The 25,680-nt window shown below is 48.4% G+C and overlaps 1 protein-coding gene across 2 annotated transcripts in view; it reads left to right on the top strand.

The window, feature by feature from the left end:
* The window catches only part of STIM1 (stromal interaction molecule 1), a 132,371-nt gene that overhangs the window by 60,182 nt on the left and 46,509 nt on the right, over positions 1–25,680 (top strand). For both annotated transcript variants that reach the window (XM_066619138.1, XM_066619137.1), the window contains exon 3: positions 18,751–18,881. In XM_066619138.1, coding sequence (XP_066475235.1) covers positions 18,751–18,881 — 131 coding nt within the window. The remainder of the gene's footprint in view (positions 1–18,750; positions 18,882–25,680) is intronic.

Genomic DNA, 25,680 nt, shown 5'->3' with positions numbered 1-25,680 from the left:
CAAAGCCAGGTTTTTCAAGGTGAACCTCTCCTCCTTCCAGATCCTCTGGCTATTTGGCACAGCTGTAAGGGATTGCCTTTTGCCAGAGGTCCAGCAGTTTCCAGTGTCTCGGGCAGAGGCCTTGCCCAAGCCCAGGGTCCTTTGATTTGATCTGCTGGGCTGAATGGCACATGCTCAGTCTCCTTTGCCTTGATTCCAGGTCTAGAAGTCCTCATAGCCCCAACCGGCTGCAAGCTGTGTTTTAGCAAAGAGATCGATTTGCAAAACTGTTCACTTAGCAGGTCTGCTTTTTACTGGTTTCTTTTGAATGATTCACCAGAAGTTGTGTGGCTTCTTGGCTTCCTGCAGTTTCTCTCAGCTTTCCAAGTGATGATGAGCTTTTCATAGTTTCAGCTTGTTATGTGAGTTGCAGCTGACAGTAACTGTTGACTCACTCCAGACTGTTAAAGACTCTGCCCTGCTCCCAGGTTCCACCACCCTTGGGCTGTCCGTCTTCAACCTGGAGTTGCTCATGTGTTTGTGGCTGTTGTAGACTATGAACCAACTGTCTTACATTTCATGTTCTATTTTTCCCATGATTTTGTTCTCCTTTTTCTGTTCTTAAGGACCCGTATTTACAGTAATTTGTAGAAATACAGCACTAAAACAGATGCACTGTGAAAGGGTGCATGCAGTGCACATGCCTTGAAAGGGGGGTGCTACCCATTAGGCAGTGCATTCTACATCGAGGGCATCTCTTCCCAACTGTGCCAGGTCTCCCGAGGGTCCTGAAGAGCGCTTCCTCTAAAACCTGCAGGAGCACAAAGGGGGCCCTTCTGGACCTCTGTCCTATCAGATAGAGAAATCCCAAATTTGATCTAACCTCCTGGAAAGCCTCTTTGGGCACATTTGTGAGGTCTCCAGGGTGGACCCTTTGGGTAAAATGGGAGGTAGACTTTTCCTCTGTGAAAGTCTGGGTCTTCCCTGCTCCCCCAGTCCTGCACCTTATATTGAAAATCTTGGAAGGGATAAAGAGGGGTGGTCCTAATATGTGCAGTGTGGATAAGTGAAAATCTGTATAGCAAGAGTACTTATACAGAGAGGAGAGCATAATGGTTTTTAAGTCAATTATATTGTTCCTCCCAAATCTTCTCAGTAAGGCAGAGAGGTGGACACATTTCCCTGTTAGTCAGCATGCTCATGCCTAATAATCTCCCCTTGCAGTGTGCAGCTCCAGGGGAGTGTTGGGTCTCTTCTGAAATGCACTTTCTGTTCATGTCAGACAGTGATGAGCTGTCCAAGGAGTGGTTGGTACTCCAGAACCCTGAATTGAGGGTTCCCTATAGATAGAGCATGTCCCAGAATGTGACAAAGATGTACGTGGACAGAAATGTGTTGCATGATTCTAAAGGCCAGCGATCCTGAAAACTAGTTTTAAAGACTTGCAGACCAGAGGGCAGAATATAGAGGAGTTTCTCCATCTGTGGAAATGCAGAGCGGCAGTCGGGCAGCGGAACATGTTATCCTTCATTGCTTGGCAGGCAAATTGTGGGCGCAGTGGGGGACAGAGGGAAGTGGCACCATGTAGCAGCTTCACTGGACTGCTGGGTTCAGCCTGGACGTACAACGACCTGGAAGTGGAGGAGGTCGAGGTTCTTGGGGTTGACTGTGCCTTTGCCTGGTATTTGGCCAGGTTTTGAGACAGATCCCCTCCCTTCTGTGCGCTTCTTAGCCTATAACTGTGTTTGTCACAGCTGCTTAGGCTGAAAATAGGTTAGAAATGGAAATGGAGCTGTTTGGGGCAGGAGAAGCCGCTCAATCAAGGAGGCTTTGGAGCACATTCCCAATTCAGTGGCAAAGCCCTCATGAAATGGCAGGCCCATGAAAGTGCCTGCCACGTCTGCTGAGCGATTGAAATGGGAAGGTTCCAGGAGTCCAGGCAGGGCCTGCAAAAGTTGTGGATGTATAAATTGTGTTCTGTGTTGCAGCTTGATGTGTCAGGGAAGTTTTGGGAGTGATGGTTCTTGTCTGGACAGGGGACAGCATTTGCCATTCTAGGGCTCCATCACTCCATGACACAATTGTAGAAGATCACCCGGCTTACTCTTGCCAGAGGGCAGGATCTTCTCCCCACAACAAATTGATCTGGGTGTGTCCTACTAGAGAGTGGCCTTTGCAGGGATGCAGCCCAGGAGCCTTTTACACCTGGTGCCTTCTAACATCGTACGCGGTGACTCTTCTCTGACTCAAAAATTATTGTTCTAAAGGGATAATTTGAGATCAAACAATATTTTTGTTTTCTGATAGTTCTCATGCTCTGGTTAGAAATATCTATTAATTTGTCTGACTCCTGGGCCATCTAGACAACTTAAAGAGCTGAACTTTCAGCAGCTGGAAAAGAAGTGATTGGTTGTTGTGCTGTGTATATGCATAACACCCACTTGGATTTGCTCTAAACCTTCACCTGAGCACACCAAACCTGCCACTGGTACACAGAAGCCATGGTGTATGCTACAGGTGGGAGATCCAGGTGTTTGCCATCTTGGCTGTACACTTTGTTCTGTTGGGGAGGAAATGACTGTAGTTGTATAAGCTGTATTCCGTTCTGTAAGTGAAGCAGAGACTTGCCCTGCTCTCTCTCAGACTTCGGCCTTTCCCTGGAGAATTTAGAACATAAGAACATAAGAACAGTCCCACTGGATCAGGCCATAGGCCCATCTAGTCCAGCTTCCTGTATCTCACAGCGGCCCACCAAATGCCCCAGGGAGCACACCAGATAACAAGAGACCTCGTCCTGGTGCTCTCCCACCTCGTCCTGGTGCTCTCCCACCTCGTCCCTGCAGTGCGGAATTGTTCAACCAGGCAGAGAGCTAAGGCGTTTTCAGTGGAAATGGTTGTATTTGAGTTGGAACAAAGTGCCACTTGCCGATAACACTGTTGGCTGGACTCCCCTTGTTCCTTTATCAGCACAGTGTGCTGCTCTGAGTGAGCTGGCATTTTCTGTTTCCTCTGCAAGAGACCAGGAACCCAAGGCAATTTGTGCCTGTTTTGCTCCCTGATTGACAAACTTTCATGTGTGGGGCTTAGTGGGACTGTGGAGGATTAAGCCCAGAGTCCCCTCCCAATGTATTCAGAATACAGTTGTTGGGTAATGAAATCACCAGTGCTGTTTGTGGGGGAAGAAGCACGCTCTCTTTGCTAATGCTAGGAACCTGGGGGTGGAAAGTCAACCAGATTCTGTCAGTCCCCGTTGCTTGGGTAGCTCTTGCTATGTTCCGTGAATCTGCCAAAGGATCCACATTGTTGGTCAATGCGCGTCATCATTGCCAGGGCGCTTGATAATGGACTCCCCTTGTTGGCCCTCTGCCTGATGACTTTCTCTCTGAATCCCCTGGTCACAGCTCTGAAGGTGGTGGCTTGAACCCAGGAGCACTGAGATCAAGGTGGCTTGGAGAAAGTGAACTGTCCTGGCTGCTGGTGGAGCAGGAGCAGGGAGTTGGCTTGCTAGGGCAGTAGCAATCATTTCTGTTTGCCTCTCTTTCTGTGGAAGTGCAGGCAAAAGAAGGGGGCATTGCCTGACATATGGGTCAGACACTCGCACATAGCTTGAGTCATTGTTGTTCTGCTGGCACCCTGTGGTACAGTACCTCCGGTGTCGCCTTGGTGATGTGCCATGGTGTGGGTACGTGGCCATGCCTTGCAGCACAGGTTGGTGTTAGGGAGCACCAGTGTTAGGGAGGCTTCAGTCTGATGCACTCTTGCATGGGAGTAAGTCCCATTAAACTCAGCCAGACTTACTTTTGGATTGCACTGTCAGTCTCTGGATATTTGTGTTGGGTCTGAAAATGTCACGTGGATTTCTAGCCCTTTTTGCCCAGCACTTCCACAAACCTGACTCTGAACTTCACATGCTCACAAATAGTGAGCACATTTTAGAATCAATTTTCATTAGCATCTTTGCCAGGTAATCAGTGTATAGTGCCACAGACATTGTTGCTGTGCATTTGGTGCATGAAATCTAACCTGTTGCTCTCCAAGGATACAGCATTAACCTGCTACTCAAACAAGAGTGTTTTTTTTTTATTTTGTTGGCAACCTTCAGTCTCAAGAGACTATGGTATCGCGCTCTGAAAGGTGGTTTTGGAACATCGTCTAGTGTGACTGAAAAGGCCAATTCGGGAGTGACAATCCCTTCCACAACAGGAGCAAGTGCAGTCTGTCCCTGGTCTGTCTCCCTGGCTATGGGCCATCCTTCTTTGCCTCTTAGCCTCAGACTGTTGGCCAAGTGTCTCTTCAAACTGGGAAAGGCCATGCTGCACAGCCTGCCTCCATGCGGGCCGCTCAGAGGCCAAGGTTTCCCACTTGTTGAGGTCCACTCCTAAGGCCTTCAGATCCCTCTTGCAGATGTCCTTGTATCGCAGCTGTGGTCTACCTGTAGGGCGCTTTCCTTGCACGAGTTCTCCATAGAGGAGATCCTTTGGGATCCAGCCATCATCCATTCTCACGACATGACCGAGCCAACGCAGGCGTCTCTGTTTCAGCAGTACATACATGCTCGGGATTCCAGCTTGTTCCAGGACTGCGTTGTTTGGAACTTTGTCCTACCAGGTGATGCCGAGAATGCGTCGGAGGCAGCGCATGTGGAAAGCGTTCAGTTTCCTCTCCTGTTGTGAGCGAAGAGTCCATGACTCGCTGCAGTACAGAAGTGTACTCAGGACGCAAGCTCTGTAGACCTGGATCTTGGTATGTTCCGTCAGCTTCTTGTTGGACCAGACTCTCTTTGTGAGTCTGGAAAACGTGGTAGCTGCTTTACCGATGCGTTTGTTTAGTTCGGTATCGAGAGAAAGAGTGTCAGAGATCGTTGAGCCAAGGTACACAAAGTCATGGACAACCTCCAGTTTGTGCGCAGAGATTGTAATGCAGGGAGGTGAATCCACATCCTGAACCATGACCTGTGTTTTCTTCAGGCTGATTGTCAGTCCAAAATCTTGGCAGGCCTTGCTAAAACGATCCATGAGCTGCTGGAGATCTTTGGCAGAGTGGGTAGTGATAGCTGCATCGTTGGCAAAGAGGAAGTCACGCAGACATTTCAGCTGGACTTTGGACTTTGCTCTCAGTCTGGAGAGGTTGAAGAGTTTTCCGTCTGATCTGGTCCGGAGATAGATGCCTTCTGTTGCGGTTCCAAAGGCATGCTTCAGCAGGACAGCGAAGAAAATCCCAAACAAGGTTGGTGCAAGAACACAGCTCTGCTTCACGCCGCTTCGGATGTCAAAGGGGTCTGATGTGGAGCCATCGAAGACAACAGAGCCCTTCATGTCCTTGTGGAAGGATCTGATGATGCTGAGGAGCCTGGGTGGACATCCAATCTTGGGGAGAATCTTGAAGAGGCCATCCCTGCTGACCAGGTCGAAGGCCTTCGTGAGATCTATGAAGGCTATAAAGAGTGGCTGTCACTGTTCCCTGCATTTCTCCTGCAGTTGTCTATTGTATTGGCAACCTTCAGTCTCGAAAGACTATGGTATCGCGCTCTGAAAGGTGGTTCTGGCACAGCGTCTAGTGTGGCTGAAAAGGCCAATCCGGGAGTGACAATCCCTTACATAAGAACATAAAAACATAAGAACAGCCCCACTGGATCAGGCCATAGGCCCATCTAGTCCAGCTTCCTGTATCTCACAGCGGCCCACCAAATGCCCCAGGGAGCACACCAGATAACAAGAGACCTCATCCTGGTGCTCTCCCCTACATCTGGCATTCTGACTTAACCCATTCCTAAAATCAGGAGGTTGCGCATACACATCATGGCTTGTACCCCATAATGGATTTTTCTTCCAGAAACCCGTCCAATCCCCTTTTAAAGGCGTCTAGGCTAGACGCCAGCACCACATCCTGTGGCAAGGAGTTCCACAGACCGACCACGCGCTGAGTAAAGAAATATTTTCTTTTGTCTGTCCTAACCCGCCCAACACTCAATTTTAGTGGATGTCCCCTGGTTCTGGTATTATGTGAGAGTGTAAAGAGCATCTCCCTATCCACTCTGTCCATCCCCTGCATAATTTTGTATGTCTCAATCATGTCCCCCCTCGAGCGTCCCTTCCACACAGGGAGCAAGTGCAGTCTGTCCCTGGTCTGTCTCCCTGGCTATGGGCCTTCCTTCTTTGCCTCTTAGCCTCAGACTGTTGGCCAAGTGTCTCTTCAAACTGGGAAAGGCCATGCTGCACAGCCTGCCTCCAAGCGGGCCGCTCAGAGGCCAGGGTTTCCCACTTGTTGAGGTCCATCCCTAAGGCCTTCAGATCCCTCTTGCAGATGTCCTTGTATCGCAGCTGTGGTCTACCTGTAGGGCGCTTTCCTTGCACGAGTTCTCCATAGAGGAGATCCTTTGGGATCCGGCCATCATCCATTCTCACAACATGACCGAGCCAACGCAAGCGTCTCTGTTTCAGCAGTGAATACATGCTAGGGATTCCAGCACGTTCCAGGACTGTGTTGTCTAAGGGAGAATACCATATCAGTGGTGGACCTGTTGGCTCGGAATCCACACTGCGATTCTGGATAAACACTCTCTGCAAGTACCTGGAGCCTCTTTAGTGCAACTCGGGCAAACAACTTTCCTACAACGCTAAGGAGAGAAATGCCACGGTAGTTATTGCAGTCACCCCTGTCGCCTTTGTTCTTGTACAGCGTGATGATGTTTGCATCCCTCATGTCTTGAGGTACTCCACCTTCTCTCCAGCAGAGACAGAGGATTTCATGCAGCTCAGTGACGATTATCTCTTTGCAGCACTTTAGGACTTCAGCAGGGATGCTGTCTTTTCCAGGTGCCTTGCCAAAGGCAAGGGAGTCCAGGGCCATGTGAAGTTCTTCTAGGGTTGGTTCACTGTCAAGCTCCTCCAGCACAGGCAGGCACTCAATGTTGTTCAGCGCTTCTTCGGTGACTACATTTTCTCTGGAATATAGCTCAGAGTAGTGCTGCACCCAGCGTTCCATCTGCTGCTTCCGATCCTGGATGACCTCGCCTGTGGCAGACTTCAGAGGGGCAATTTTCTTCTGTGTTGGACCTAGGGCCTGCTTGATACCATCATACATCCCCTTGATGTTGCCTGTGTCAGCTGCTACCTGTATCTCGGAACAGAGCTGGAGCCAGTAGTCGTTAGCACATCTCCTGGCAGTCTGCTGGACTTTGCTGCGAGCAGCTCGGAGGACCTGCAGGTTGCGCTCACTGGGACAGGCCTTGTATGCTGCTTGAGCTCTCCTCTTTTCCTCAATGACTGGTGTCAACTCCTCAGAGTGGGCTTCAAACCAGTCTGCCGTCTTGTTGGTCTTCTTGCCAAATATGGACAAGGCGTTGTTGTAAACGGCATTCTTGAAATGTTCCCATCTGTTGGATGCGTTTGCATCGACCGGGCCTGGAAGAGATTCCTCAAGCGCTCGTGCAAATTCCTCCACTTTTCTCTGATCCCGGGTCTTGCTGGTATCAATGCGAGGTCTTCCTTCCTTTTTCGTGTGATACAGTCGCTTTGTTTGCAGTTTCACTCTGCTGCACACCAGGGAATGGTCAGTGTCGCAAGCAGCACCCTGATAGCTGCGCGTGATCTTGATGCTGGGAAGGCTGGAGCGTCTGGTGAGAATCAGGTCGAGCTGGTGCCAGTGCTTTGATCTTGGGTGTCTCCAGGAGACTCTATGTTGGGGCTTCGTGTTGAAGAACGTGTTGCTGACACAGAGACCATGAAGACAGCAAAACTCTAGCAGGCGTTGACCATTCTCGTTCATCTTCCCAATGCCGAACTGACCTAAGCAAGTGGGCCACGAACTGTTATCAGCACCAACTCTAGCATTGAAATCGCCGAGGATGAACAATGGCTCTTTTACGGGGATCTTCTTGATAGCGGTGGCCAGGTCATCATAGAATTTGTCTTTGGCTTCTGCTGGAGACGACAGAGTTGGTGCATAAGCACTGATGAGAGTGACAGGTCCTGCTGATGACTGGAGCTGCAGGGACAAAATTCTTTCACTTCCCACAGTAGGTGGGATGATGGATTTCAGCAGGGTATTTCTGACCGCAAAGCCAACGCCATGTTCCCTGGTTTCGTTTGGTGGTTTTCCCTGCCAGAAAAATGAGAAATTTCTCTTCTTGACAGATCCGGAATCTGGCAGCCTAGTCTCTTGAAGGGCGACGATGTCCATCTGCAGTCTGCTCAACAAGATGCAGTCTGCTCAAAAACAATTGCAAAAAAATCTCAAAAAATCTCAAAAAAAATAAAAAAAATAAAATCTCAAAAAAATAAAAAAAAATAGATTGCAGTCGGCTCAAAAACAAGAGTGTAGTTGCTGGGAAAATGCTGTTCTTTCCCCATATAGCAAGACCAGGGCTATTAAGAATGGAGTGTGGAATTTGGTTGTACAGCAACTCCCTACTCTGCCCCATGCTTGTTCCACCGTAACTTCAGAACTCTTTTGAGATAAAATATGAAGCAGATGCTTCCAGAATTTTCCTTAAAACAGCCAGTTTCAGCATTCGTGGAAAAGTGTTCATTTTAACATTGCAGAAATTGCCATTGTACAGGAGTGGCAATTGGTACTGACTCTCTGGCATGCATTTTCCCCATGTATATTAGTTTTTGAAAAGACACATACATGCTTTAGTTGCTACAGTATTATTGGGTAAAATGCTAGCTGTGAAACTGGGTAGGTGAAGCAAGTGCCAGTCACTTCCTTGGGGCTTGCACAAGAGAAGGAGTTCCTGTTGGGTGATGCCACCTAGTGATTGAGCATATATAATGGGAAAGGGTCCTTCTGGATATTTCTGCTACAAAAGAGCCTCAGGAAGCCACCCCAAAATGAAGCAAGTCAGAGCTAGGAAGCGCATACAGCCCTCAGAGAAACTGCCAGCAGCAGAGCAGGTGCAAGAGCAACGCTTGTGTTGAGCTTCATCTTTGGAGTTCCCAAACTCCACCTCTGCTTTGGGCTCCTCACTGACTGAGGAATGGAGGCCTCTGGTTCACACAGTCACAAAGTATGTGGAGGGGCTAAAGGACACAGACAACGAAGGTGGCATCAAACTTCTGCAGCCCCAGATCCCCAGACACAAGAAGCTGCCTTAGGCAATACTTCCCATGAGTCCATTGTTGCCTGTCCTGAAACGCAGCAACTCTCAAATCCAAGGTTGTGGGTCCTTTTCAGCCCTTCTGCCAGAAGTCCTTGGGGGGGGGGGGGAGAGAGAGAGCGAGAGCCTGCCACATGCTGGGTGTCAGCAACTGGTTGTTAAACTGCCTTTTGGTACCTACTGGGCTCCCTTCAGCTTCTGGGCAGGATCAGCTTCTGCTTTGGCCTGGCATCAGGCCTGCAATTCAGCCACTCTTCCCCATGTTTTGCTGCTGCCGCCACCACCTGTTCCCCTGCTCAATCCCCTGGCTGGCCCCAGGCAGTAGGAGTCTGTTTGCCTGCTGGACTTGATGCTCAGATAACACCGGCTAAAGCTGTAGGCTTACTGTGGGACACTCTTGTCAAAAGGTGAGAGGATTCTGAAACTTGTGAATGGAGGGTGGATGAGGAGGAAAATGCAAACGCTGAAGGACAAGCTCTGATGGGGAGAGCAGGTGAGGAGATGAGAGGGTGAAAGTAAGCAGCCTTGACAGGGGTCACTGAGAGAACCAGGAGGTGTACAAAAGAAGGGAGGTGTGGGGTTACAGCTGAGCACAGGGGAGGTTCAGAGTGTGCAGCATGTTCCAGGAGAGCTGCAGTGCTGTAGGCATGCTGTGTGCTGCGTGCTGGTGTTTTGAGTCATGATTTCCTGTCCATTGGGAGGAAGTGGTTGAGTGGTTTAGCGTCTTGGCACTAGAGATGGTGAAGGCCTCAGTTTTCTTCACAGAGACAAGCCTGGCCTGAGTGGGGCTCTGTAATGGAGAAATGCATGGTGGATCTTCTTTGCATTCTCTCACAGTACAGTCATATGCATGTTTACCTGGGATGAAGCCTCATTGAACACAGTGGTATCTACGTCTAAGTCAGTGATTTTCAACCTTTCTTATCTCATGGCACACTGACAAGGCACTAAAGTGGTCAAGGCACACCATCAGTTTTTTGACCATTGACAAGGCACGCTGAACCGTCAGCAGGGGCTCGCATTCCCCAATGGCCCTACTAACAAATTATCCTTTCCTGAACTACCGCGGCACACCTGCAGACCACCCGCAGCACACCAGCGTGCCATGGCACAGTGGTTGAAAATAGCTGGTCTAAGTGAACATTCATAGGATTGCACTGACCCTCATATTCCTGAAGATATACCACATCCCCCAACAGCAGCCCAAGCAGCAGCCTCTGAAGTGGTAGATATTCTGTTTCTCTTGCCATTGTGGACCCATAGATTCTGACAGAGTAGAACAGGTAACAGGGTCCTGTTTGTTTACACCACACAATCACCTGCAGCTGTATTTGCGCTTTGGCTGTATTGAAGCTAGACTGTCGTATTCATTTGGGGGGGGGGGCTAACCCAGTAGCAATACTACAACTTGCATGAAATCCAAACAGTTAGGCAGGTGTGTGGCTTTGACCAAGCACATTGTTCCTTGAAATCAGTGGGGCTTGCTTTCAAGTAAGTATGGTGAGGAGAGGCTTCTCTGTGTGCCCGAGCACAACTGCTGGAACGTCCTTAATCAGGCAGTGACAGTTTAGGGCGTTGGCTCCTGGCTCACCTGCAGCACGTAGACAAGGTGGAATTGGTACATATTTCGCATTGTGCATCTCCTTCAGTATGCCTGTCGTGCATCTCTGTTTCCTGTTAAACGTCAGAGGTGGTCTTGTGTTCTGTTGACTTTTATGTGAGGGGTGGGTGGGATGGTGGCCAAGCCCTGTTATATAGGGAATATATAGTCCTGTTACACAGCCCTGTTATATAGGGAAGCCAGGCTTCAACTTTCATAAAGCTGAAGTCTGGCTTCCCTATATAACAAGGGCTGTGAATGACCCAGGTTACTTCTGGACCTTTGTGGTTAGTATTTCATCATCAACTTCTTTAAAAGATTTTTATCCTGTCTTTCTGATAAATGCTGATGGGAGCCAACAATTAAAAGATAATATGTACAGTAATATAAATAAATCAATAACACTCCTTCAAAATAAAATACATAGTAATTCAGTTCTTACTCCAGTGAACTGATCCCAAAAACTCCCTAAAAGTCCAGCCCACCCATAAATGCAAGGCAGCAAAACATTCATCTTTATTATAAATGTGAATAAAGCAACAGCATAGCAATGATGAATTAAAAGCATGAAGAAAAGCAACTGGATAGCACCAGTATTGGTGCATTGCAAAAAAGTAAGAAGCAGGCATAAAACAAAAAGCGACCAACCCACCCACACCCAACTCAGACTAAAACACGAGTTTGAATAAAGAAGTCTTCACTCCCTACAGGAATATCTCCAAGGAGGGGGCAATTCTCAAATCATAAGGGAGGGAGTTCCACTGCTGTGATGCCACTGCCACAAAGGCCCTGCTTCTCGTCCCTGTCACCTAAACTCTGTCAGTGGCGGCTCTTGTGGCAGTGTCCCATCAAATGGCCTTGTTGCTCCTGCCTTTCCTCCAAGAAGCTCAGGGCAGTGTATGTAGTTCTGTCCCCTCCCTCCCATATTATCCTTGCAACAACCCTGTGGGGTAGGTTAGATTGAGAGAGTAACTGTTCTCAGGTCACCCACTGAATTTTGTAGCAGAGTGGGGATTTCCAACCTTGCCCCAGTCCAACATTCTAATTAGTACATCATACTGGCTTTTGAAAACAGGAATACCTGTGCTTGATTTTCAGCTGAAAGCTGTTCCTATACCTGTACATCATAGTACCATGTGGGTGGAGCTAAACCATCTCTTGACTCTGCCCAAAGAATTGTTCAGAGACCAAGTCGCATACCCCCATCATTTGGTTCCTGTACCCCCAACGGGTATGGATACTCCTCAGTAAGAATCCGTGTGCTAGAGAGCAACCAGTCATAGATTCCTATCTGTACTTACACATGAATGTCATGCTGCTAAATAAGCTGGAACTTCTGAATGGAAATTGAATAATATGCATTCCTTGTTTGTAAAATAACTAATACAGCTTTGCCTTGACAAGAAAAAAATGACAGTAGATGCTAGTATTTTCTTTAAATTTTATCCTGTTTCTTATGGGACATTTATATCTCCACTTGGAATATAGACATTTACTGCAATAATATGCGATAGTCTTCTAAGATTGCCAGTTTCGGTACTGAATAGATCTCCTTGTCTTCTAGTGTAGAAGGAAGAATTTTTTGGTATGATGACTGTTCAGAGCAAATGCTTTTGAAACAGCTTTTGCAAGTTAATGAAGGCAAGACTTATAAGACCTGAGCTGCTAAGATCAAAGAGAACCTCTGTACAGTATTTCATCTTTTTTGCAAATTTAAGACAAACTTTGCTAAACCTGATCTAATAGCTTAGATGTGAAGTTTTCTGGGCAGATCATGCAGGCTGTATTGTCTGAAATGGCTGTGTCAGAATGTCCAAGTGGTGAAGAGCAGAAGGGATTGTGAAGAGCTCCAGAAGGAGTTCTACAAGTAAGTGCAGAGTGTAGATCATGTATATTTGGGCAGAAAAATCAAAGCTTCATATATAAGTTAATGCAGTGTTTCTCCAACTTTCATAGTTGTAAGTGGATTGCTATCATGTTTAGAGGTGCAGGGAGGCCTACAGAGGGCTCTGTGTTGCTCCCCACACCGCCTGGACGCTGGCAGGGACTGAGGTATGTTTAAAAAAAGCCCCTATGTCCCCCTCAGTTGCATAATCCTGGGGATTGTGTCGCCCCTAGAAGGGGCATTGGCAGGAGTTCTCAGGCTGGTGGGTTGAGAACCACTGGGCTAATGAGTTCTGTGCTGTCTACGACAGATCAGGAGAGAGAGCTTGGTGGACATCTTGATGAAAGTGTTGACCAATGTGCGACAGCAGTGAAGAAGGCTAATCTAAGCTTGAGATCATTAAAAAGTGATTGAGAATAAAGCAGCCAATATTATGATGCAGCGGTTCCCAAGCTTTTTAGCATTAGGACCTACTTCTTAAAATGACAGTTTGTCACAGGGTTGTCAAACGTAAGTCCCATGGACTGAATGTGGACCCCAGAAGTAATTTATCTGGCCCCTGTTACAATTGGGCTCTCTCGTATCTTGAAAAGATGAAGAAGATTTGCACATTTTCTCTTCTGTCATTTGCAGCTAATGAGTTTCTATGTGAGAACAAAATGCTTATTTCTGGCCATTATGTGATGTCACTTCTGGCCCTCAGCAGGCATCATGAATGAAACAGCCCCCACTATGAAACAAGTTTGACATCCCTGCTTTCTCAGGACCCTCCTAGGTTTACCAGACTTTTAAAAAAGGAGATCTAGGAAGAAATTTTGTTTGTATGTTTAAAACAATCATTATCAGAAAAAAGATGCTCAGACATTTATCTCTCTATATTTACACATGCTTGCAAACTGCAGGAGCTGAGCTCTTTATAGGACAATTAGCTGATTTTTGAATAGCATCAGGGCTTGAAGCAATTAGTTGTCTGATCTTTCCATCACCCTTTGGAGACGCTCCAAAATTCAGCTTGCGACCCACCAGTGGGTCCCAGCGCACAGTTTGGGTACCATTGTAATGCTATTGTACAAATCAGTGGTAAGGCTGCATCTGGAGTATTGTATCCAGTTCTAGTCGCCACATCTCAAAAAGAATGTAGTAGAGTTGGAAAAGGTGCAGAAGAGAGTGACCAAAATGATAACTGGGCTGGGGCACCTCGCTTATGAGGAAAGGCTACAGCTTTTGGGGCTTTTCAGTCTTAAAAAGAAGTCGCCTGATGGGGGACATGATTGAGACATACCAAAATATGCAGGGAATGCATAGAATGGATAGAGAGGTGTTCTTTTCCCTCTCAGAGAACACCAGAATCGGCAGACATCCACTCAAATTGAGTGTTGGGAGAGTTAGCACAGACAAAAGAAAGTATTTCTTTACCGAGCATGTAATTAGTCTGTGAGACTCCTTGTGGTGATAGCGCCTGACCTGGATACCTTTAAAAGTGGATTGGACAGATTGATGGAAGAAAAGTTCATCACAGTTTACAAACCATGCTGAGTATGTGCAACCTCCTGGTTTTAGAGGTAGACTACCTCCGAATGCCAGGTGCAAGGGACTGGCACCAGAATGCAGGTCTCTTGTCTCGTGTGCTCCTTGAGGCATCTGGTGGGCCACTGTGAGATATAGGAATGTGGTCTAGCTGGGCCTTTGGCCTGATCCAGTGGAACTTTTCTTATGTTCTTATACAAGCTGACCAGAATAAGATTACAGTTTGAAAACCGATGTGGGAGGGAGGTTTTGGTTGTGGCTTTTGGCTCATGGAGGTTGGGAATATGTTCTGAATGAATGCAGGAACACAAACCAACACCCTACAAGAGGAGTCTAAGGTGAATGTAATGGGCCACGGAGTCTTCCTCTACACATGTTGTTGGGCTTGTGCATAGCACCTGCATCGCACCTGCTTATTTCAGAATTCTTATTCAGAAGAATTTTGTGTGTGTGTGTGTGGGGGGGGGGGTTGTGCCTTATGTTCCACTCTGCTGGGTTGTAAAATGTTGCTGACACAACCTTCAGTGACTGCAAGAGAATCTGGGTATGTGTACCCTTCTGTGTTTCTCTCCCTCTCCCCTGCTGTTTTCTGTGAATATTCTGTGTGAACTATGTGAAAATTTCTACTTTGAGATAAGTGCCTCCTCTGACTGTCCTTTTGAGAACCTACAGAACTTTGCCTCCATCTGTGCTAACCTCATCCCTGCAACAACCTGCAGTTGCATCCTCAGAAGCCCCCTGGGGATTTGTCATGTGTCATGTGCACATTTGTCATGTGTGCTGCACTTTGTCATGCTGCACATGTGCTGCACATGTGTCATGTGTCATGTGCACATTTGTCATGTGTGCTGCACTTTACACCAGGGATTTCCAAACATTTTGGCAGGAGGGCTACATCATCTCTGTGTCAGGAGCCAGGAAAAAAAAGAATTAATTTACATTTCAGGTTTGAATAAATTTACATAAATGAATATATTAGAGATGGAACTTATATGAATGAATGAAGGTCGTGCAATAGCTCAAGGCCCATAAAAGGCCTTGCACAAAGCAAGGCTGATCTTTCCTTTGCTGCTGCTGCTGCATCACAGACATGAATCAGCAAGCAGTGGAGGGAGCCCTCATCCCACAGCTCACACTAGAGGTCAAACAGTCGCCTTCACGCTGAGAGCAGTTGCATCAGGCCAGCAGGGGTTCCAGTAAGTCTGCAGAGGGCCAGAAGTTCATTGGAGACTGGGGGCTCCCTGCAGGCTGGATTGGGAGTCCCGGAGAACTGCAAATGGCCCCTGGGCCAGGGTTTGGGCATTCCTGCTTTACACTTACTTACACTGAAACACATCTTCCATTTTGCTGCCTTTTCTCCCAGTTTGGAGAGATCCTTCTGGAGCTCCTCACAATCGCTTCTGGTCTTCACCACTTGGAAAAGTTGGGTGTCCTCTGCAAACTTAGCCACCTCGCTGCTCAACCCTGACTCCAGTTCGTTTCTGAACAGGTTGAAAAGCACCGGTCCCAAGACAGATCCTTGGGGCGCACAGCTTTTCACCTCTCTCCATTGTGAAAATTGCCATTGACACCCACTCTCTGTTTCCTGGTCCTCAACCAGTTCCTAATCCATGAGAGGACCTGCCTTCTAATTCCCTGACTGTGGAGTTTTCTGAGCAGCCTTTGGTGAGGGATTGTGTCAGATGTCTTCTGAAGATCCAGATATATAATATCCACAGGTTCTCCTGTGGAGGATTAAATCCTGAGGGTTAAATGCAGGATTGTTTCTATCCTCTTACTGTATGCTGTATTCTGTTTGATTATTTGCCCTCTTTCTTGTAACTACAGTTCTGGCTTGAAACAATAAGACTGGCTCAAATGAAGCCTCCCTCCCCCGTGCTGCTGCGATTTATTCCTTTTCTGTATGAATGGCATGTGGGCTGTTCGAAGCCTCAGTTGCAAGGGGGCTGCCCAAAATGGCCCTTTTGCTCTCAGAGCCTGCACCTTGGCTTTGGAAGTCATAATTTAAGAACATAAGAACAGCCCCACTGGATCAGGCCATAGGCCCATCTAGTCCAGCTTCCTGTATCTCACAGCGGCCCCACCAAATGCCCCAGGGAGCACACCTGATAACAAGAGACCTGCATCCTGGTACCCTCCCTTGCATCTGACATAGCCCATTTCTAAAATGAGGAGGTTGCACATACACATCATGGCTTGTAACCCATAATGAATTTTTCCTCCAGAAACTTTTCCAATCCCCTTTTAAAGGTATCCAGGCCAGGTGCCACCACCACATCTTGTGGCAAGGGGTTCCACAGACCAACCACACAATTTGGCAGAGGATTGCTCAAAGGGACTGGTGAAATGGAGTCATTTGGATCTGAGTTGGTGATTTGAGCTCCGAACCAGAACTCTTGTTAAATGTGCAGCTTCCGATGCCTCTGTGTTCTGCTTTTCCAGTATTTAAGCTACAATTGCAGCTCCTAAACTGCACATCTGGGGGAGACTGAAGGTAATACCCTCTGGTTAGAAGCTGAGGCTCACTGTTCTCTCCACCACTATATGGACAGTTCAGGACCAAGAGATCCTGACTGAAACTTGGGACAGGGTTGGTATCTTGGCCTGGGAGGGGTCAGATGAGGGATGAGGACACACAGCTCCCTTCTGCAAGGCCGAACAGGGATCTCTCCCTGGATCTGGGAAAGCACCTGGGTTTAGGTGCAGGCTAACAGAGGTGTATGGCCTGCGCCATGTCACGTGTGGCTAGTTTCCTGCGACTTTTGGTTTGGCTCAGCTAGTGAAAACTTTGGCTGGAGCTCTCTCTCTCTCTCTCTCTCTCTCTCTCTGGCTGCTTTTGTATCTCACACTGGCATGCTGAACTGGGATCTGGGCTTCCTGGTTTGCATTGTAAAGAGAAGTGATTGATTTACTCTGTTCCATTTGGATGGGTGTGGCTATAAAACAATCATGACTGTGTAAGAAATGACTGCTTTGCTTACCTCGATTTTTTTTTGTTCTGGGAAAAGCTACAGTTGTCCATCTATTTATATCCTGCCTTTCCTACAAAATAATGCCCATGGAGTGAAACAGTAGAGTGAAATTAGTATAAAGAATCAAAACCCAATTACTCTAGGTCAGAAGCTTGCTAAGACAAGCACCATGGTGGGGAGAGGGGCGCAGCAAGCTACCAAGGGATGCAGCTACCAAGGCGGCCCTCCCTTACAGCCCAGAGCAGCTTCAGATACTGGTGGGCCACGGGGAAGATATGCTTACTGTCCCTCCTCACCTTTGGGCTGGCTTTTGCAAGCCTTGTATATTCATGTCAGCAAGTCCATAAGCAAACACCATGCCTGCCCTATTTTATTAAACTCTCTCAGAAATGATGATCCAGCACTTCCTAGGCGACTGCTTCCAAATTTTTAAAAGAGCCATGCCCCTCATTCTGGATCTGTGGGCTCCTTTTGTGCTTGACAGACCTGTTTTGTTTGCACGCATGGGTATGTGCTGCAAAAATGCACAATGATGCTGCTTTGAGGCCTCCCAGTAATTAGCACAGAGGTTCCCAAACTGTCTCAGTTCGTGGTGCCTTTATTTATTGTCCATGTAATTTTTCCATTGCACCCTGAGACCTAACAGGTCCGTCGCTGTGCTTTAATTGAGAATTTAAAATGTCCTGTGGCACCCCTATGAGTTCAGTGGGGTGCTACAGCGCACAGTTTGGGGATTGCGAGATCAGCGTAAGGTTTTCATGTAACAGCCCTGTGAAACAAACCACCCCTTTTTTTGAGCCTGGAGAGCTAGAAAGAGAGCTAGTTAAGTAGCCAATCACTGTCATATCTTGAACACAGAGTTCCCTGGAATGCTCCGCTGCAGTGTCCATGCCTGATTAGAGATTTGAATGTTGGTCACCCTGCACTGCCCATGGAGCAGAAAATTGGAGTATCTAGCTTTATTTGTCATTTAGTAAACAAACTCTCAGTCAAACCCCATCACTCTTGGCTTATATGTCTGCCTATTCATTTTGTGTATGAACTACTTGTCGCTGAAAAGCAGTGTATAAATAATGCACACAACCAAGTGTCTCTGGCCCACCTTGCCAAGCTGTGGGGAGATGCATCCCCCTCCTCTTTGCTGGAAGCTGGCTGCACGCATGGTGCCGTGGCCTGGGGAGCTCTGGGGAGTGGCTGCAATGTGGGCATGACAGGGACTGGACTTGGGCTGCAGTGAGGGCAGGAGGTCTAGCTGCTGAGGAGATCGTGGCTCCTCCGCCCTCATGCTTCTTCTCTGCTGCTCCTATGCTGACACCTGCATTTCTTGACAGTACTGCAGGCAGCACAGTGACTCAGCCAGCTGTGTGTGAGGAGAAAGTTGCAGCCTCTGATTCATCTGGTCTGGTTCCTGCAAGCCTGCTCCCCAGCACAGGCAGCTGCTGTTGTTTCTTTCCACTGGCATTCTGGGGCATGGCACCTGCTGCAATGACACTGGTTCTGTGGCTGTTGAATTTCAGTGGCATTTCAGCGGTTGGGGGGACAATGTGGGGGAGAGTCCAGAAAAAATAGGGTCTGAAATCTGAGAAGCACCTTTTACTCCCTCCTGTGTCAAGGTGGAGCAGGTTGTGGCAGCGTGCCTTAATACCATGTTGCTCTTCTTCTTGTTTTTCACCCCTCCCCAATACAGAGTTCTGCCGCATCGACCAGCCCTTGTGCCACAACGAGGATGAGCAGCTCAGCTTCGAAGCTGTTCGCAGCATCCACAAGCAGATGGACGATGATGCTGATGGTGATGTGGACCTTGAAGAAAGCGATGAGGTGAGGGCATCACCCCCCTCCAGTCCCTTTCTGACCTACTTGCTCTGTTCAGTATGTTTCTGGTGACCAACACTCTAGTGTGGTTGTAGGTCTGCTCTTTCTCAGGGTGTATGTGTGCAGACGTGTGGGAGGAACTCATCTGTGCTATAAATGAGCAGGAGTCCCTGGAATGAAGTGGTTGGCCATCTGTGCCTGTAGCCTGAGCACTGTAAGGAGAGCCAGACAAGGCTTCTGCCAGTTAAGAATCACACCACCTAATCAGTAGCACCACCCTATAGCACGGTTGCCCACTGACCCCCCCAGGTCCCCTCTTGTTGCGATGTTCCTTCTTTATTCCCTCCCCTCCAAATTACCTTTCATAGTCCATAGCAGACAAAAAGTGAAGGTGGCTTGGCCCACCTTAAGACTAGCAAGAGGCACCCTGTTCCTTAGCTTATTAATGGTGTGTCAAAGCTTTCTGACCCTCTGCCTATAGGTGGAGGGAGGCTTTCCATAGGATGACTCACTCTCATCTGGGCCTGGGTTCATGCCTCAGTTTGTCTGATGGCATTATTTACTTACTTTATTTCTAGGCCGCCTTTCACCTTGGAGATGCCCAAGGTGGCTTACAATGGTTAAAAATACGAAATCACAATTAAACAGAAATCATGCTTAAAGAGCAAAAAAAAACCCAAAATATTTTAAAAAAGTCACGATAGCGTCAGATAAATAAAAAGCACCAGCAAAGCTGGGAAATGCTGAGCTTAAGCTGGGGAGCTTTCTCCTCTGCTGTCTGCTTTCTTTGGCTTCGGGGCAGGAACCAGCCCCTGTTGCTTTAAAGTGCCCAGCTGAGAGTGGAGAGCATAAGAAGGCCACAGAAGCCTGGGGAGCTCAACCTGAGGACCAGCTGCACACTCCTGCCTCCTGAGGCAGGGGCAGTTTGGTGTTCTCTGTCCTCTTGAGCTCACTCCCCAGATGCCTGTCCTCTGGCTGCAGGTGCTTCTCTGCACGAGGAGCCAGGTGTGAATCTGGGGTGAGCGGAGCCCAACAAGGGTGACTTGTCCCCTCCGTTGCAGGTCTGGACGCCTTGTTCGTGAACATTGCCCCCTCTGAGCAGCATCCTTTGGCAGTAAGGATGGGCGTCTCTCTTTTATAATAGTAACTGACCAATCCCATCTAGGAGGCGGTGGGATTTCTTAGTTGTGCCAAATGCACCTCTCCATTGTGTGGGCACGTGCAAAATCTGGAACAAGGAGGAAAATGCTGGGGTCATCTCTGAAAGGGATTGTGAATTGGAGGGTGTGAGTGAAATTGGACAAAATGGAAAATGCAAGCTCCAAAAGACTTCTTATTGCAGAGCTGCACACAGGTGAACTCCTGCAGATTTGATAGAGGAGGAGTGGTCCGGCAGGAAGGTGTTGAGTGTTGCAAATTCAAACGCCTGTCATGGGAATTGCAGGAAGGGCAGGGTCAGTTTCTGAGGCTCTGGATCACACAGGGCCCAGAGCCACTGATGGTGCTGGAAAACACCTCTCCGCTTAAACAGAGTGCATTATTGCTGGGAACAGTAGGAAGCCTTGCATGGAAAAAGAGAGGGTGCTCTCTGTTAGCATGGTGACAGGGAGGCCTAGAGTGTCCGTGTTTTGCCAGCAGCTGTCTGTTTCCACATGTCGACCTTGCCTGTCAGCTCTAAGCACAGCTCTTGGCTAAGACAAACAGTCGGAACTCAGAGTAAGCGAGTTTATCACCAGGATGCTGGGTACTTCATGCCTTTCTGGCAGGTCTGTAGGTAGAGATGTTTGAAAACAGTGTTATTTATTTTACTCAGAAGTAAGCCCACTGTGTTCAGTAAAACCTAGGCTGTAATCCTGTCTTACCAGAAACTATCCATAGGCCTTGGAGGGATTTTGTGGGGACCTGCCATTAAGCAGCAATGTGATTGTGCAATGTTATGCATGTCTGCTCAGAAGTAAGCCTCATTGAATTAAATGGAATTTACTCCCAGGTAAATGGGTATAGGAGTGCAGCCCTAGAAGAATATTTTTCTTTCTTCAAGGGAATTTTTCATCAGGAGCATTGTTAACAGTGCCCTCCACCATAAGAGATGTGTGGAAGGGAGCCTTCCGTAACTCAGGTTAACCATCCTCCCACCAGCGTGTTGATATTCTGTAGTTTTCCCACCAGCTATGAATTATCACACTTTCCAAATGTGGCTTTTCTGCGTTTATCAGAAAGTATGAATTTGAATCTAGAGTGACGGGAGGCTGTCTTGCTTCTTGGCAGAAGGTTAGGAGTGTAAAGAGCCAAGACATGCGCTGGTGAGAACACAGTGCAAGTAGCGCCCCTCCCTCCCCAGCTGTGGGGGTGACACTCTGCTCAGTGGCGCCTTGGAGAGTGAGGCGTTTCCTGGGTCCTGGTTCTGCAGCAGCATCCTGCTCCCACCCCTCCCATTGTGCCTTCTGGCCTGCCTGAGCACAGCATCCTCTCATGTCCACAGCGTCTGTTGAGATGCTTTTTTCCATCATGCTTTCCACACTAAAGTTTATTTAAGATTTTCCCATCTCATCTGTCGTTTCCTGAAGGGCATTTTCCCAGGGTTGCCTTAAAGGGTGATTGTAAGAACTGTGCACCGAGAGAGTACGTGGGAATGCTTGCACATTCAAGAAGTGCTCGACCAGTGCAGGAGGAGGGAGAGGAGGTAGCTTCAGCAGCTGTGGTGGGTGCCAAGAAGGGGCTGAGGAGGAGTTCCCCCCCCCAGCACTCATCACTGCCACCACCTTCTTCTGGTCCTCCAGTGGCCATCTGTGCTGGGGAGGGAGGGAGGGTGGCCAGTGAAGCAGGGAGCTGGAGGAGTTTGGTGAGTACTGCTCTCCTTCGGTGGTGAGCTTGCTGCTGCCACTTCTTCTCATGGCTGTAGAAGGAATGCTGGGCTTCCATCACAGCAGTGGTGCTGGGTGCCACGGGAGAGGTAAGCCCAACTCCTTGTCCTCTTGGCATCCAGTTCTGCTTCATAGGTGACTGGTGGGAGCCCAGCAGTCCTTCCAAGGCCATCGAGGGAAGCAGTGCTGGATCCTGAGGGAAAGAGATTTGTCCCCCCTGACCCTGTCCTTGAGGTAAGCACAAAATTTTCCTCTCAGCCTTGGCATCCAGCCCTGCTGCTGCCACTTATGCTGGCTCCCAGCACTCCATCTGCAGGCCTGTGGAGGAGATTATGGCGGTGGTGCAGGATGCTGAAGGAGAGAGGTGCTTTTCAACCATAAATGACCTGGAGACAGGGGTGAGCAGTGAGGTGGCAAAGTTTGCAGATGACACCAAACTTTTCCGAGTGATGAAGACCAGAAGTGATTGTGAGGAGCTCCAGAAGGATCTCTCCAGACTGGCAGAATGGGCAGCAAAATGGCAGATGCGCTTCAATGTAAAGTCATGCACATTGGGGCAAAAAATCAAAACGTCACATATAGGCTGATGGGTTCTGAGCTGTCTGTGACAGATCAGATCTTGGGGTGGTGGTGGACAGGTTGATGAAAGTGTCGACCCAATGTGCGGCAGCAGTGAAGAAGGCCAATTCTATGCTTGGGATCATTAGGAAGGGTATTGAGAACAAAACTAATATTATAATACCATTGTACCAATTGATGGTAAGGCCACACCTGGAGTATAGTGTCCAGTTCTGGTTGCCGCATCTCAAAAAGGACATAGTAGAAATGGAAAAGGTGCAAAAGAGAGCTAAGATGATTACTGGGCTGGGGCACCTTCCTTATGAGGAAAGGCTACGGCGTTTGGGCCTCTTTAACCTCGAAAAGGGGCGCCTGACAGGGGACATGATTGAGAGAAACAAAATTCTGCAGGGGATGGACAGAGTGGATAGAGAAATGCTCTTTACACTCACATAACACCAGAACCAGGGGACATCCACTGAAATTGAGTGTTGGGAGAGTTAGAACAGACAAAAGAAAATATTTCTTTACTCAGCATGTGACTGGTCTGTGAAACTCCTTGCCACATGATGTGGTGATGGCATCTGGCCTGGACGCCTTTAAAAGGGAATTGGACAAGTTTCTGGAGGAAAAATCCATTACGGGTTACAAGTCATGATGTGTATGTGCAACCTCCTGATTAGAAATGGGCTATGTCAGAAGGCCAGATGCAAGGGAGGGCACCAGGATGAGGTCTCTTGTTATCTGGTGTGCTCCCTGGGGCATTTGGTGGGCCGCTGTGAGATACAGGAAGCTGGACTAGATGGACCTATGGCCTGATCCAGTGGGGCTGTTCTTAGGTCAACTCTCTCCATTCTATTTCCACACATGACAGAGTGAGAGCAGATGGAGCCAATCTGGAGCCCATGGAGTCAGTGGAGTACAATTCCCCTTGCCTCCTCCAGTTTGCTGCCGGAAAAACAGTTCCCAATGCATGCCATGGATGGACCGCCCCTGCGGGGGGGGGGGGGGGGGGTTGGGGACAAGACATGCATTAGGTTGTCCTGATTTATGCATGCTCAGGACTGCATGCCACTCCCTGTCCGTGCCTGATTCCATTGTTTCTTTTGGAGGAAAATTCCCCTTTAGAAGTCCAAACTTTCTTGTCCCTCACCCTTACTTCTAAAGGGGACCCTCCCATTAGCAGGAATGGCTTACAAGGTGTCCTGATTGAATAAATTTGGTTCTCCAAGATTTCTGCCCTGAGAAACTCACAGCCCTGTGACTTGAATTGGAATGGAAAAGATTACCTGCCCAGGCTATGGTGCTAACCTGTCTTGTTAGGATTTGCACCCTGTTGCAGAGTTTTTTTGGGGGGGAGGGAAGGGGGCTCCACCCCAATTGCTGAAGACAGCCAAGTGCTTCAGTTCACAGGGAGTCTTGGGACTTAGCTGGAAAACTGTAGTTTGGTAAAGTAAGTTTGTGACTTGGGTGAGAACCGAGCCAGGAATGTCTTGAGTTGTTGCTCAGACTCCTGGTTCCTTGGCTGCCCCCGTGGGGGAGCAGTGTGCGTGTGTGCCTGTATGTATACATATGTGCATACTTGTCAAGAATGTGCAGACATGCCCTTATGGGGGGCCCATCTGGGTCAAAAGTGGGATAAAAATTGAATACACAAATAATAAATACATGAATATGCCCACAGATGGGCCTAGAAGGGTCCAAGACCCCTGATCTCCTTGGTTGCTGGAAATATTTTTTTCAGCTCTGCCACGATGAAGGCAGGTCTGGCGTTCCACTCTGTTCTCAGACAGAGCCATGCCCAGCGAACCGGACTCTGGTTACTTTTCCCAAAAGGATCAGGAGAGAATGCGCTTAGGTTGGCTTGTGTTCTTGCCCCACCCCCACCAGGACGGCAGTGGAACCTCTTCCTCTTGCCGCTGAGTTCAAAAGTTGATCACTGTCCCTTTGAAGCATTTTGATTCCCCTCAACAGCGTCCTCTTCTGAGAGCCCCCGAGAGCGGTTTGGACAGAACTCTGCTGAAGGAGGGCCTAGTAAGAGATCACTTTTCTTTCCTGAGCTAAATATACTGAGCAGCAGCTGGTTCCCCCACCTACTTCCCTGGGGGAGATCACGGCTGCTTCGAGCCGCCTATGGGCCATTCTAGATGACATTGTCATGCTCCTTGTGGAGGTCACTGGTCGTGTTGAGGGGGGCAGCGGGAGGAGGATGGCTCTGCAGGCTCACTTTGCCTCTGGATTAGCTGCGCTGTGGGGCTTTAATGCTCAGTGATCTTGGAGCATCCCTTGAAGCTTTTTCCTTTCCTCCCCCTCCCCGCCAGCCATGCACTTGGCTCGCTGAGAATGTCACAGGACTGCACAGATTTCCTTAATCCCTCTTTCAAGCGCTGCAGCTTCAAAACTCAACTCTGGTAGGGGCCTCTTTGCAAGCCCGTAGGAGAGGCATTCCAGATCAAAAATCCACTGGGCCATTCTGGGCTGCAGCGAAGCGCTTCTGCTGGTCATGGAGGGTCCTTGTATCTGACATTCTGAAGTAACCTACTTCTAAAATCAGGAGGCTGCACATACCCATCATGGCTTGTAGCCCGTGATGGACTTTTCCTCCAGAAATCTGACCAATCCCTTCTTAAAAGTCATCTAGGCGAAATGCCATCACCACATCCTGTGGCAAGGAGTTCCACAGACTAAGTACACGCTGGGTAAAGAAATATTTTCTTTTGTCTGCCCTAACTCTCCCAACACTCAATTTTGGCAGACATTCCCTGGTTCTAGTGTTGTATGAGAGGGAAAAGAGCATCTCTCCATCCACTCTATCCATCCCCTGCATAATTTTGTATGTCTCGATCATGTCCCCCCTCAGGCGCCTTTTTTCTAGGCTGAAAGTGTGAACAGGTGTAACTACACCTTTGTGCTTCTAGTGTTTTCAAGCAAGGCATCTGTTACAGACCGTTATTAACAGTGCTTCTTTGATCCTGTTTGGATCAGCAGGTTCAAAGTGCGTTTCTTGTGTGTGGAGTTAGTTTTGGTTCCAGATGAAAGCAGGAGATGAAGAAGACTGTTCTTGGAACTGGAGTGTAACTTTAAAATGTCACTCATTTAGGCTCCACAAATCAGTGGTAGGATCTTGTTCTGCAAATACAGTATCCACAGTTCGCATAAGGTTGTCAGGATCTGACCGCAGCTTAGTGGTGGATCACTTCCTTCACCTGCTGGGGGTTCCAGGGTCGTTCCCAGGTGGAACTTGGAAAGATCCTTGCCTGAAGTGCTGGGCAGGTTGAGGGCCAAACTGAACCACAGTGCCCTAGTGGTCCACCTCACTGTGGGACACTTTGTGTGTTGGGACCAGAGGGGCCTTGAGCACCTACTTCCAGGATTGGCCTGCT

This window comes from Tiliqua scincoides, chromosome 3 (genome assembly GCF_035046505.1).
Source record: "Tiliqua scincoides isolate rTilSci1 chromosome 3, rTilSci1.hap2, whole genome shotgun sequence".
Taxonomy (NCBI): domain Eukaryota; kingdom Metazoa; phylum Chordata; class Lepidosauria; order Squamata; family Scincidae; genus Tiliqua; species Tiliqua scincoides.
Note: the sequence above shows the minus strand (reverse complement) of the source record. Positions and strands in the feature narration are given on the sequence as shown.